Source organism: Eptatretus burgeri, chromosome 16, assembly GCF_056783735.1.
Source record: "Eptatretus burgeri isolate ZD-2024b chromosome 16, Ebu_testis_v1, whole genome shotgun sequence".
NCBI classification, from domain to species: Eukaryota; Metazoa; Chordata; class Myxini; order Myxiniformes; family Myxinidae; genus Eptatretus; species Eptatretus burgeri.
In genome coordinates this window covers 27165013-27178305 of record NC_140976.1, presented here as the reverse complement: position 1 = coordinate 27178305, position 13293 = coordinate 27165013, and the positions used below count along the sequence as shown (strand labels likewise).

General features: G+C 47.2%; 1 protein-coding gene and 1 long non-coding RNA gene across 4 annotated transcripts in view; one reads left to right on the top strand and one right to left on the bottom strand.

The window, feature by feature from the left end:
- Positions 1 to 13293, top strand: part of DTX1 (deltex E3 ubiquitin ligase 1) — a 131461-nt gene that overhangs the window by 50076 nt on the left and 68092 nt on the right. For all 3 annotated transcript variants that reach the window (XM_085859109.1, XM_085859110.1, XM_085859111.1), the window contains one exon: positions 1379 to 1578. In XM_085859109.1, coding sequence (XP_085715235.1) covers positions 1379 to 1578 — 200 coding nt within the window. The remainder of the gene's footprint in view (positions 1 to 1378; positions 1579 to 13293) is intronic.
- LOC147010761 (uncharacterized) lies at positions 2055 to 5175 on the bottom strand. The gene is made up of 3 exons (XR_015052270.1): positions 5042 to 5175; positions 4792 to 4914; positions 2055 to 2169 (listed from the first exon to the last, which is right to left on the bottom strand). It is a non-coding gene; the product is annotated as an uncharacterized LOC147010761 (long non-coding RNA).

Below are 13293 nucleotides of genomic sequence, written 5' to 3'. Positions count from 1 at the left end.
TATGGAGAGTAGGGAGGAGGAACCGATGGTGGGGTCATGGGAGAGGTGGGGATGGTAGCTTGGAGTTGTATTCACTCATTCTTGAGCTATCTGGCCTGGATTCAAATGTCCACCTGGTGTTTGTGCGTCCTCCGTTGGAAAGACATTGAGCCCGAGGACTCGTCCGTCATCGCTGATCATTTTGTTAGACGTTAAAAATCCCACGATGTCTTCTGCTGTGAAGAGTAGGCAAGTTATCGCCGGCACCCTGAACAGATTACAAACTCCTGCCGTTAAAGTCCCCCTCCCTCCTGGTCTTCAAGACAGCTGTTCACCATTACCCCCCCCTATCCAAAACTGTATTTTCTACCCCCGTTAGCTCCCCCACCCCCAAACCATCTCCTTCCATATTTTCAGTTTTTCCTTCCTGAGAGTTTGCTTTTGTATCCATTATGTCCACCCCGTGCATCTCCCACGACCCCTCTTTCCCTCCCCACATTTTTTATTTGTTCAACTCTCCCTCTATTTTAATCCTTCAACCCTACTGTTGCTGTTTCCCCCTCTTTTTACTCTTCCTTTTGTTCCGTTGGGTCCTGATGAGGATTCTTACTCGTCCACATGCCTAACGTTGTATACAAAAAATAAGAGAGGAGTGGGAAGTGGAGTGGGGGAATCAGACAAAGATTGGACAGCTCGAAGGTATGACAGGGGTATGTCCCACAATTTGCTTTTGGATGATTAATTACTTTCCAAAAAAAATGAATAATTTGGGAATGAAAATGGCTGAAATGTAAACCGGTTACATTTAACCAGATTCCATCCACTCTTAAGGAAATAATAAATAACTTGTTGAAGATTTTGTCATGTTTTAAAAAGATAATCTTTCCCGCTTCATATCTAATGATTGGTAATAAATTGAGTTCCCACTGATCAGTTTGATAGATCACGAAAAGCGCTTTAACAAATAAGGATTAAGTATTAACTGAAAGAACAATAACACCTGGCATAATTCGGACTGCATTGAAGTTTGTTTTTTTTGTTTTTTTCGAACAAAAGGTCAAAATTCCTTTCTTTTCCTCTCTTTTTATCCCGCAAAAAGCAGTCGCTTTTTCCGTTGGGTCCTGCTTCATCAACAATCTGATATCTCAAAATGATATCCGGCAGTGCGTTGCTCAGTAATGTCCCTTTGCAGGACATCATCGCACGCACAGGTCCATCACCTTGCCTGAGAAACACCAGATTGATAGTTTGCAGTGGGATTAGGAATGGAACCCAGCTTGGACAGCTCGTTGGTGAGTTTGCTCCCTCTGAGCCATGCTGCGAGCACTGACGTCCTGGGATAGTAACATCAACATTGGTGTCGCCAAAATGACCCCTTTGAACGCTCCTATTTCTGCAGGTCCGTGCTGCCGTGCCAAGCGTTCCACGTCCACGATCTCAACCAGTCCTGCACGGCGTGCTGGGGGCTGGCAGCTCCAACGTGCTGGGGGCAGCGAACTGTGTCCCTCCTTCAATATCGGCTCCGAACAACCTAAACCGACCCGCAGGAAAACCCCACCGGCCTGCACTCGGCTTTGCAGGCACCATCCGACCTCCAGGGTTTGTCCTTGCATTCTTTCACTACCTTCACCTGTACCTGTCTAAACGTGCCTCGTCGCTCATTTCGATGCATTGTGTCGTCCACGTCCCTTTCACGCTTTATCCGCTTCGCCATTCCTTATCTTCCACCTCAAAGGTTGTCACCTTGTTGCAAGGCCACTTCCATGAAATGTGTTTGCCACTTGAATATTAAACCAACAACCGCAATCACTTTATATTGAAGTCGTTTATTTTAAGTGAAAGAACATTTATGATGGTTACCACTAAAGTTACACCTTTGTGTTGGATATGATGTCTGCTGTTTGTCGATGATGATGATGATGATGATGATGATGATGATGATGATGATGATGATGATGATGATGACATACACAAAATGGTAGGATATGGTAAAAAGTGGCTTTTGTGTGCATATTGACAATGGACATGCTGTGAAGGATGTGTGAATAACCACGTTTTTCCAGCCGAAGCGATGCAAAGTAGCAGAGTACCCGCTCTACGGGCGATCTTGTTCCAAGCGTGCAGCACGTTCTTCTGACTTGGACCTTTATTTGGGTGGTGTATAGGCAACTGACAGGTGCCTCGATCGCTCTATAAAAAAAGCAAAAACATTCCTTCTGCTTATAATTCAAAACATCCCACTGTACGAGAAAACGTGCGGAGAGGAATACAGTACTGAAATGGTGGAGACTTGTAATACCCTCCCTCACCTGGAAGCGGTGCTACTCGATACACATTTACACAGAGAATTTGCTCCCCCCCCCCCAAGACCACCGGCAAAGGTAAAAACATCCATCCATTGGGACCATACTCTGTGCAGAGCATTGGTGCTGCCTAAGCAGTCTCCTAGGCTATTGGGCACAATCCTGGACAGGTCGACACTCCGACACCGTATACCAGCAAGCTGGTACTCATTTTGCCGACCTCGGAAGGATGGCAGGCTGAGTCAACCCCACCTGGTATTAATTGAATGGTCTGACGGGCTTGAACTCAAGAGCTTCGGATCTTAAGACAGCCACCCGAACCGTTAAGCCAACACCAGGCCTGTCCACCAACTAATGCCGGCAGACGGGACTCCCGGTTCAACATCCATCCGAAGTACGGCATACACACATTGATGAATCACCCTGGATGTGAAACACTGGGATGACAGTTTATAGCCGAGTCGAGATTCGAACTCTGGATACACAGCACAAACACATGCATGCATACCTCGACGTTATCCTGCCAGCCCGTATTTCACATTAACGTAGCTCTATGTTCCAGATCGAACATCAATAGATGAAGCGTAAGGCTTCAGGTAGAAATCAGATATGAAGCAGAAAGCAAATTCAAGCTGATGAGTCCTGAAGGACAATAGATCTCGTCTCGTGTAGTTTGTTCACTGATGTGACTGGCACGGTCATCGTTGTGATAAACGGCGAATGAGCATAAAAATGGTCGAATCCACATCGGTCCATATTGTGCGAGGAATGTTGTACGGAACATGCGACACCGGCTAGCTTCATGTTGGTCCTCTTGCGATCCTAATCCTCCAAACACGATCTCATCAACCGTTGATGTGGTTCTTTTGCGATGACTTGGAGCGAGTCCAGAGGTGCCTCCCTCATGATATCTTGTCCAATTTATTCTACAATGTGTTGGAGATGTTGTTTAGATCAAAGGTGATCCTCACCCATTATTGAGGCCGTTCTGTCATCACACCGCCCGCCCACCGACCCCACGTCCCCACCAAAGAATAATGTCATCCTCCATTGTTATGATTTCCTGCTTCCAATTCAGAAAGCCTTATTTCTTCCAATCTGGATTTCGTTAGTTTGGGAATTTATAGTGGAAGGTAACAACCGTATAAACATCGATATTTTGTGACAGGTGTTTTGGCTTAGCAGAGAAGCTGAAAGGTGTGCAGGTGTGTGAATTTTTTTCAGCTTAAAATCAATAGTTCTCATCTTCTGTGTGTGTGTGTGTGTGTGTGTGTGTGTGTGTGTGTGTGTGTGTGTGTGTGTGTGTGTGTGTGTGTGTGTGTGTGTGTGTGTGTGTGTGTGTGTGTGTGTGTGTGCGCGCGCGCGCCCGTCCAAGTCTGTGCTTCACTGCCTTTGTCTCTTTGTGTGTCTTTGTGTCTTTATACCTCTGTATATTTATACCTCTGTCTGTTTGCGTGTGTGTGTGTGTGTGTGTGTGTGTGTGTGTGTGTGTGTGTGTGTGTGTGTGTGCGCGTGTGTGTGTGTGTGTGTGTGTGTGTGTGTGTGTGTGTGTGTGTGCGCGCGCGCGCGCCCGTCCAAGTCTGTGCTTCACTGCCTTTGTCTCTTTGTGTGTCTTTGTGTCTTTATACCTCTGTATATTTATACCTGTGTCTGTTTGCCTCTGTGTGTGTCTGTCTGTCTGTCTACTTGTGCCTACCTGTGTCTATGTCTGTCTCCCTGTACCTGGCTGTGTCTGTCTCCTTGTGCCTACTTGTGTTTGTTTCCCTGTACATGGCTGTGTCTGTCTCCCTGTACCTGGCTGTGTCTGCCTACATGTGCGTGGCTGTATCTGTCTCCCTGTACATGGCTGTGTGTGTCTGTCTCCCTGTACCTGGCTGTGTCTGTCTCCCTGTACCTGGCTGTGTCTGTCTCCCTGTACCTGGCTGTGTCTGTCTCCCTGTACCTGGCTGTGTCTGTCTCCCTGTACCTGGCTGTGTCTGTCTCCCTGTACCTGGCTGTGTCTGTCTCCCTGTACCTGGCTGTGTCTGTCTCCCTGTACCTGGCTGTGTCTGTCTCCCTGTACCTGGCTGTAGTTTGTAGTCTTTGTCTGTTTCTGCCTTTCCCTTTCAGTTTCCTTTCCCCAATCCTTCCTCTCCCCTCTCCCTCCCTTTATATATGGGCACTAACAGCCATTTCTCTCAATAAAAGCTCTTTTATGTCATCACTCTCTTGGGCACATCGGTCACGTTCCGGTGCCTTATCCCTTTCTATTTGCAATCCTCCTTGTCTGCCACATCCATAAGAAGACAATGTCACTTCCCACAGACTTCTTGGGCTTTACTCAATCCATCATCCTCTCCACCACGTTTCTGTCACTGCTAAAGAAACACACACACACACACACACACACACACACACACACACACACACACACACACACACACACACACACACACACACACACACACACACACACACACACACACACACACACACACACACACACACACACACAGCCAGTTGGTTGTACCTGTGCCAATCAGTAGAAATGCCCGCTGCGCGTGAGCTAAATCCCGACATTCCGTTATTGATTTTGCATCCTCCATCCATCTTTATTGTGTTTCGTCAAGATCTTCCATTGCCTTTCCGTTCCCTGAGGACATTTGAAAGCAAAGCAGTCAATTTATTTCGGTTCAAACTTTGGTCATCAGGTAATCAAGCTTTGAGAACGACAAAGATGCAATTTGTGAAATGTTGTTCAACTATACTTGCTCCATCACCGAGAAGAGCCGTTCAGGTTTCAACGGCATGACCAAGGCAGCAATGAATGGCTGGGTGAGGCCACGGTTTGGAGGACAACCACCATTGCTCGGAAGCTCCCGACGCGTGATTGCGCAGTACAGGTCATTTTGTTTTTTGCAAACAAAGTCAAGGCTCAGGGAAGAGCTAGAACACAGGACGGATCAGGATGCAACAGAACAAACAGAACAGGATATAGAGAGGGGGTGGGGGGACACCGACAGCAGGGTTGAAGGACAAAATAAAGGGAGACTTGAACAAATAACGGATGAGGGGTGGGGGAGGACGCAAGGGGTGGACAAGATGGATACAGAAGCAAACTCTCAGGATATAAATAGGTGGGCTAAGAGGGTGGAGGGGAGGGGGGTTAATGGGGGTAGAACAAACCATGGTGTTGGATGGGGGATGATGCGTTGGAGTCGCTTTCCCGAAACAACAGCTGAAGTGGCCTTGCTTTACGGTCGTATTTTTTTTTTTTTTTTTTTTTTTTTTTTTTTTTGTATACCTTGGTCGAGGCTCGTATGAGAGCTAACACACAACTCACAGCAAGGAGGCATGAGACAAGAGGGGCGGGAGTGGAAGGGACAAAACATTGGGGGAACAGACACAGGTGAACTGTGGAAGGAGAGGGATGGGGATGGGACGGGGAACATGGCGAGGGGAAGATGGACATTAAAGGGACTTTCAGGAAGGAAAGCAGGAGAATTGAAGGAAGTGGGCTTGGGTGGATTATCGGGGGGTAGAAAAGATCGAGGATTTGGATGGGGGAAGATAAGAGGTGGTGGTGAACAGCTGTTTTGAAAGCCTGAAGGGAAGAATGGGAAAGAATAGAGTGAGGAAGTTTATTCCAAAGGCGGGAAAAAAGAGGAATGAAAGAGTGAAGATGAGCAGTGATTCGTGATTTTGGTAGTTTTACCAGAAGGGGTTGTTGGCGGACCTTGAGCGCCCTGTGGAAATGTGGTTGGGACAAATCGCAGAGAGAGCAGGGGGCAAGGGCTGAGAGGAGTCGGTAGAAGACAGAAAGACCACCGACCAACCTGCGGTGATTGAGTGAGAGGCCCAAAGACTCAGCTTCATTGCGGGAGATGCCAATGATCTTAAAAGCCCTGGTTTTGACAGCGTGAAGTCGAGAAAGGTGGGAGGCAGGAGCACCAGCCCAGAGGGGAGAGCAGTACTCCATCAGGCTACGGACAAAAGCTTTGTAAGTGGTCAGGAGCTCAAGAGGGCCGAGGAAGGACTTTGCACGACGGAGGATTCCCAGTCGGCGACTGGCTTTTGAGGCAAGGTTGGAAATGTGACTTTCCCAGGAAAGGTCATGGCAGATAGTGAGACCCAGAAGCTTGAAAGAAAAGACTTCTTCCAGAGGATTGTTGAGAAAGTGGATGGGGGGTTTTGTAAACGGTCCTTTCGAAGAGACATAGTGAGAGTGTGAGATTTGTCTGGATTGAAAGACATGTTCCACGTGTTGGACCAGTTTGTGATTTTATCCAGATCTGCAGTGAGCGAAGAAGCTGCTGCTTGCCGGTCTGAGGGATGACAGATGGTACGGCAGAGGGTTGAGTCATCGGCAAAGAGAAATAGAGGATTTTCCAGAGAGTCCGAGAGATCATTGATGAAAACCAGAAAAAGAACAGGGCCCAGAACGCTACCTTGAGGAACTCCAGCCTGCACAGGAAGAGGGGATGAAAGAACTCCATTTAGGGCCACACGTTGACTGCGACAGGAGAGGAAGTCTGCGAGCCATGAGTGGAGATGGCCTTGAATACCATGGGAAGAGAGTTTGGTGAGTAGGGCAGGGTGCCAGACTGTGTCAAAAGCACGTGATATGTCCAGGGATACGGCTCGGATTTCCTGTCTGGCATTGAGGACCTCCATCCATTGATGGGAGAGCAGTAGCAGCATATCTAGGGTAGAGTGACCTGGTCTGAAACCAAATTGATGATTGGAAATCAAGCCATTGGAGAAGAGGAAGGATTTCATGTCTGAAGCGATGATGGATTCCATAACCTTGCTGATGATTGGGAGAAGGCTGATTGGTCTATAGTTACAGGGATCTGTTTTTGCACCTTTTTTATGCAGGGCAGTGATGTTAGCAGATTTCCAAGCAGATGGCAGATGACCTTGGGAAAATGAGAGGGTGAATAGAACAGAGAGAGGGTGAGCAAGAGCAGAAGAGCAGGCTTTGAGGACACGTGGGCTGATGCCGTCTGGACCGGTTGCAGAATCTGACTCGAGGTTTGAAAGCAAGCTCTCCACCTTGTCAGGAGAAAAGGATACAGAGTCCAGGGACAGTTGGGTGCGACTGGGTAAAGTGGGTAGAGATAGTGATGGGTTTGGGACACAAGATTTAGCTGCAAACACCGAGTTTAGACATTCAGCTTTATCACGTGTGGAATCAGCAGTGCGGCCATTTGAGGTAAGGGAGGGGATGGAGGGGGAACATACACCAGAAACAGATTTGATTAAACGCCACCAGGATTTTGAGGGGGGAGAGAGGTTTGAGAGTTCAGACTTGAGATGAGAAAGATGTTGTTTTCTGGCTCTCCTGAGGGTAGCTACACACTTGTTCCGAGCTTTGTGGAAAGAACTGAGATTGCCCTCAGTTGGGTTTGCTTTCCATGAGGCAAAGGCAAGTTGTTTCAGGACAACTGCCGCCACAAGCTTCAGTAAACCAAGGGCGGGAGGAAGGGTAAGACAACTGAACACGAGAGGGGATAAATCTGTGCATGAGGGAGAGCAAGTTTCTTTGAAAGAATTCCCAGGATGAGTTGATGTTTGAGAAAGTAGTGATAGGAGACCAGTCTGTAAGTTTGATGGCTGCTCGGAGACCCTGCCAGTCGGCTTGAGTGAAATGCCAGACTCGACGGCGGTGAGGTGGTTCTCTGATAACAGCCAGAGAGATGTCCACTTTAATAAGGACGTGGTCAGAAGAACCAATTGGAGCGAAGGAAGAGCAGCAGATATTGTCAGGGAAATTTGTCAAAATCAGATCCAGAAGAGATGGAGTGCCATTGGTTGAGATCCGGGTCGGGAAGTTGACCGATTGAGTCAGTCCCAATGAGTCACAGAAAGCTTTTGCTGATGTCCCATGGCAGGTGAGAGAGGTACCCACACCTAGCCAACTGGCGTGATGACAATTGAAGTCGCCACATAAGAGGAAGAGAGAGTTTGGATGAGAAGATAGAAGATGGTCCATGTTTTCGGAGAGTGAGGTGTAGATGGAGTCATCACTGTTCGGTGGACGGTACAGTACACATATAAACATGAGGTGGGAGTGGAGGGGAAGCCGAAGCCAGAGGTATTCCTGGGGGTGTGGGGGAGTGAGAGCAGTGCAGGGAGAGTGAGGAAGTCTTTGATGAAGAGAGCAACACCTCCACCAGGACGAGGCTCAGGTCTGTCATACCGTAAGAGGGAGTAACCAGGGAGAGATACTTGGGAGTCAGACACGTCTTGGGAGAGGAAAGTTTCTGTTAGGCAGATAATGTCTGGTTTGTCAGTGGCAACCTGCATGGAAAGATCTGAAAGGTTTGAGCGAAGGCCCCGGATATTTGAGGTCCACACTTTTAATGAAGAGGTAGGGGAGGAGGCTTTTGGTGCAGGAGGTGGAGGGGGCGGGGGAGGGTCGGACGAGGGACGAGGGGGGGGAGGTAAGGAGGGTTGCTGAAGGAGTGTGGGGTATTGCAGAATAGCGAGGGGAGGGGGGCCGAATGAGGAGGAGAAAAGGCTCTGTGGTGCTGTGAGAGAGGGGGACAAGAGACAAGGAAGATGGCAGTTGAAGATTTGAGGAGGTGGAGTGAAGAGATGGAGGTGAGAGGGCAGTGGAGGGAGGCAGGTTGGTGGATGAGAGGGGGGCAACTTAGAGAAGGAAGAGTGAGGGGGAATTTTTGAAAGAGGTGAGAGGGAGGCTTGGAGGGAGAAGAGTGGGATGGTTGCTTTGAGAGTGAGAGTAAGGGGTGAGGGGGTGAGTTGGCACTGAAGTTGGAAAAAAGAATGGTTGATGGAAAGCGAGCATCCATGGCAAACTGTGGTTTTTAAAAGTTTTAGGTCAGAGATGCGATTTAACACAATTCTTGATGGATGCAATGAAGGCGAATTCAGAGAATGGAGAGAATAAACGCTGTAATAGTTGGATTTTTTAGGCAAAGAATGAAGGAGAGGTGAAATGAGAGCAGTCTGTTAAAATAGCAGAAGAGTAGTATGCATTGTGAAACAGTAAGGAGTACCACATGTGTGAGAGGAAGATGAAGCATTATAAGATCGTTTTTGTTGTTAATATTAATGTATGAGAGAGTTCAACAGATTAGGTCATGGAAGTGTAAAAAAAAAAAAAAGAAATCGAGGAAGACGAGGAGGAAGTTAAGAGGAAGAAGTAGCAGAATCGGGAGAAGGTTGTTGTTGTTGTTGTTGTTGGGTTTTTTTTTTTTTTTTTTTTTTTTTTTTTTTGAGATAAGAAAGAGATTAGTTGGGAGAATGGGGGATGTTTGGAAAGTGGGGAGGATGAAAATTGAAGGTAATGGGGAGGATAGAAATTGAAGGTAATGGGGAGAAAAACAAACAAAAAAAAAAAAAACGATCGAACACCAAGTGGAACCGGTAGGCCTCAAGCCTAGGACTAGGCCTCAAACACCAGGTGAGAACGTCGACATAAATACTCACAAAATAGCACGATTTTTGAAACAAAACCGAACTAGGAACACACATTAACATGTAGGTGAGAAAATTAAACAGTTAAAACGGGACAAATAACAACCGGAACTTAACTTTGAGAATGTCAGCAGGGAGCCCCGAAGGAGACCTCTTGCCGCTCAAAACCGGAACCGGAAGTCCAATTTTGCTGGACATTGCTGGACATTCGTGCTCCTCTAACGACTCATTTACAAAGCGAGAATGCAGCTGACATCAAGATCAACATTGCCACTTGTCCAATTCCTCGACAATGCCCAAGAATGCCAGGCTTTCTGGAAACCTTGAACTGAAGCACATCTCCCGTTAACTTTTGATCTTTATTTATTTATTTATTTATTTTTTGTATACCTTGGTCGAGGCTCGTATGAGAGCGAACACACAACTCACAGCAAGGAGGCATGAGACAAGAGGGGTGGGAGTGGAAGGGACAAAACAGTGGGGAAGAGACACATTAGGTGAACTGTGGAAGGGAGAGGGATGGGGATGGGACAGGGAACATGACGAAGAGAAGATGGACATTACAGGGACTTTCAGGAAGGAAAGCAGGAGAATTGAAGGAAGTGGGCTTGGGTGGATTATCGGGGGTAGAAAAGATCGAGGATTTGGATGGGGGAAGATAAGAGGTGGTGGTGAACAGCTGTTTTGAAAGCCTGGAGGGAAGAATGGGAAAGAATAGAGTGAGGAAGTTTATTCCAAAGGTGGGAATAAAGAGGAATGAAAGAGTGAAGATGAGCAGTGATTCGTGATTTTGGTAGTTTTACCAGAAGGAGGTTCTTGGCGGACCTTGAGTGCCCTGTGGAAATGTGGTGGGGACAAATCGCAGAGAGAGCAGGGGGGGCAAGGCTGGAGAGGAGTCGGTAGAAGACAGAAAGACCACCGACCAACCTGCAGTGATTGAGTGAGAGGCCCAAAGACTCAGCTTCATTGCGGGAGATGCCGATGATCTTAAATGCCCTGGTTTCGACAGCGTGAAGCCGAGAAAGGTGGGAGGCAGGAGCACCAGCCCAGAGGGGAGAGCAGAACTCCATCAGGCTACGGACAAAAGCTTTGTAAGTGGTCAGGAGCTCAAGAGGGCCGAGGAAGGACTTTGCACGACGGAGAATTCCCAGTCGGTGACTGGCTTTTGAGGCGAGGTTGGAAATGTGACTTTCCTAGGAAAGGTCATGGCAGATAGTGAGACCCAGAAGCTTGAAAGAAAAGACTTCTTCCAGAGGATTGTTGAGAAAGTGGATGGGGGGGTTTTCTAAACGGTCCTTTCGAAGAGACATAGTGAGAGTGTGAGATTTGTCTGGATTGAAAGACATGTTCCACGTGTTGGACCAGTTTGTGATTTTATCCAGATCTGCAGTGAGCGAAGAAGCTGCTGCTTGCCGGTCTGAGGGATGACAGATGGTACGGCAGAGGGTGGAGTCGTTGGCAAAGAGAAATAGAGGATTTTCCAGAGAGTCCGAGAGATCATTGATGAAAACCAGAAAAAGAACAGGGCCCAGAACGCTACCTTGAGGAACTCCAGCCTGCACAGGAAGAGGGGATGAAAGAACTCCATTTAGGGCCACACGTTGACTGCGACAGGAGAGTAAGTCTGCGAGCCATGAGTGGAGATGGCCTTGAATACCATGGGAAGAGAGTTTGGTGAGTGGGGCAGGGTGCCAGACTGTGTCAAAAGCACATGATATGTCCAGGGATACGGCTCGGATTTCCTGTCTGGCATTGAGGACCTCCATCCATTGATGGGAGAGCAGAAGCAGCATATCCAGGGTAGAGTGACCTGTTTTTTTTTTTTTGTATGTGTCTTTATGTATGATCTGCACCTTGTGTGTCTTTTCTCTATGGTGTTGTCCTGCAGTGATGTCTTGCATACTCGTGTATAATGACAACTTCTCACTGGGCCAACCTCTTCCCAGTGGAATGATCAATCCAAGAAGAGATCTGCACAAGGCAGTACCATGAATTACCACCCAACAAGAGGAAGTGTGTGGTGATCATGTGGATTTCCATAAGAAATCGACTGTATGTATTATACAGACACATCACCTCCAAACTAAGAGGTGTCCGTATGGCACTCAAGCTTTTGCAGACTGAGATTTAAAGCCTATGGTCACGAATGGCCGAACGCAGAGATGTCGATCTCGAGTTTGCCCTTGTTGCGGGCTCAGCAGGACAACAGATTGCTGATCGTTTATTCGTGACCATATAAGGTTCATTCATAAACTCGATTGAACCCCCTAACTTGACGAGGCAGCAGGACACAAATCGAGTCCCACCACAGTGCTTGCTGTCACCACAGTGCTTGCTGCACGACTTGCTCACAACAAGTGTCGCCTGCCACGCGACACTTGTTGCACATTGTCTCTGCCCTGCTGATCACCAGTCAGGAGGTTGCAGCCAGGAATATTGAATTCAAGCAAAGAAGCATGCTGACTGTATGACATGATGCTGACATCACGTGCATAAATTATACTAACACGTCACCGACAAACTAAGAGGCATCCATCCGTATGGCACTCAAGCCTTTGAAAACCAAGAGTTAAAGCCTATTGTCACGAATAGACGAAAGGAGAGATGTCGATCTAGATTTCGCCCTTGTTGTGGACTCATCATGACAACATACTGTTGATCATTTATTCGTGACCACATTAGGCTATTAGGATATATATATATATATATATATATATATATATATATATATATATATATATATATATATATATATATATATATACACACATATATTGTTGCTGGCTGGGGTTCGGGGTTCGCCACGAGGGGAAGCACTCAAGTTCCTCTTGAACGCCCGGTCCTGAGACCACCAGCAGTGGATAACTCAGCGGACTGGCGGGTTCCTGGTGAATCACGAGTACCACCAATCCTGACAGGGTTCTCAATCCTTTGTGTGTTGCCTTCCTGTGGGATTGGCAGTATCAAGAGGGGCTCGTTCCCTCGATACGTACTTGCCTTATTTTACCTGGTCAGGTGCAGCCGAGCGGAGCTGCCAAAGTTAACGTGTGGAGTCAATCGGTGGGGTGAAACTTCCGAGCTAACAAACATGTGGACGATGCTGGATCATTGGAGGAAAGAATGATATGAGCTGGATGAACTTAAAGTAACATGTAATTTATTAAAAGAAAGCATGAGAAAAGATTTGTGGCACAGTGAAGACAATGGGTTTATTTTACAAGGGTGATGCGGACAGCAGGGTCATTCAAGATTGGTGCGGTGCAGCAAAAGACATACAGTTGCAATGAAACAGAGACACAGGACAGAGTTAACCCAATACTACTTACTTAATCTTACTACCGACAATCTTACTTCTCGAAGCAAAACTACCTACTTAATCTTACAAACCTGATACTACCTATTTAATCTTACTTCCGACAATCTTATTTATATGAACAAAACTGGTGCCATCAATCAGAATCATTCTGTGGAAGGGTAGGTCAGAGAGAGAGAGAGAGAGAGAGAGAGACAGACAGACAGACAGACAGACAGACAGACAGACAGACAGACAGACAGACAGACAGACAGACAGAGAGAGACAGAGAGAGAC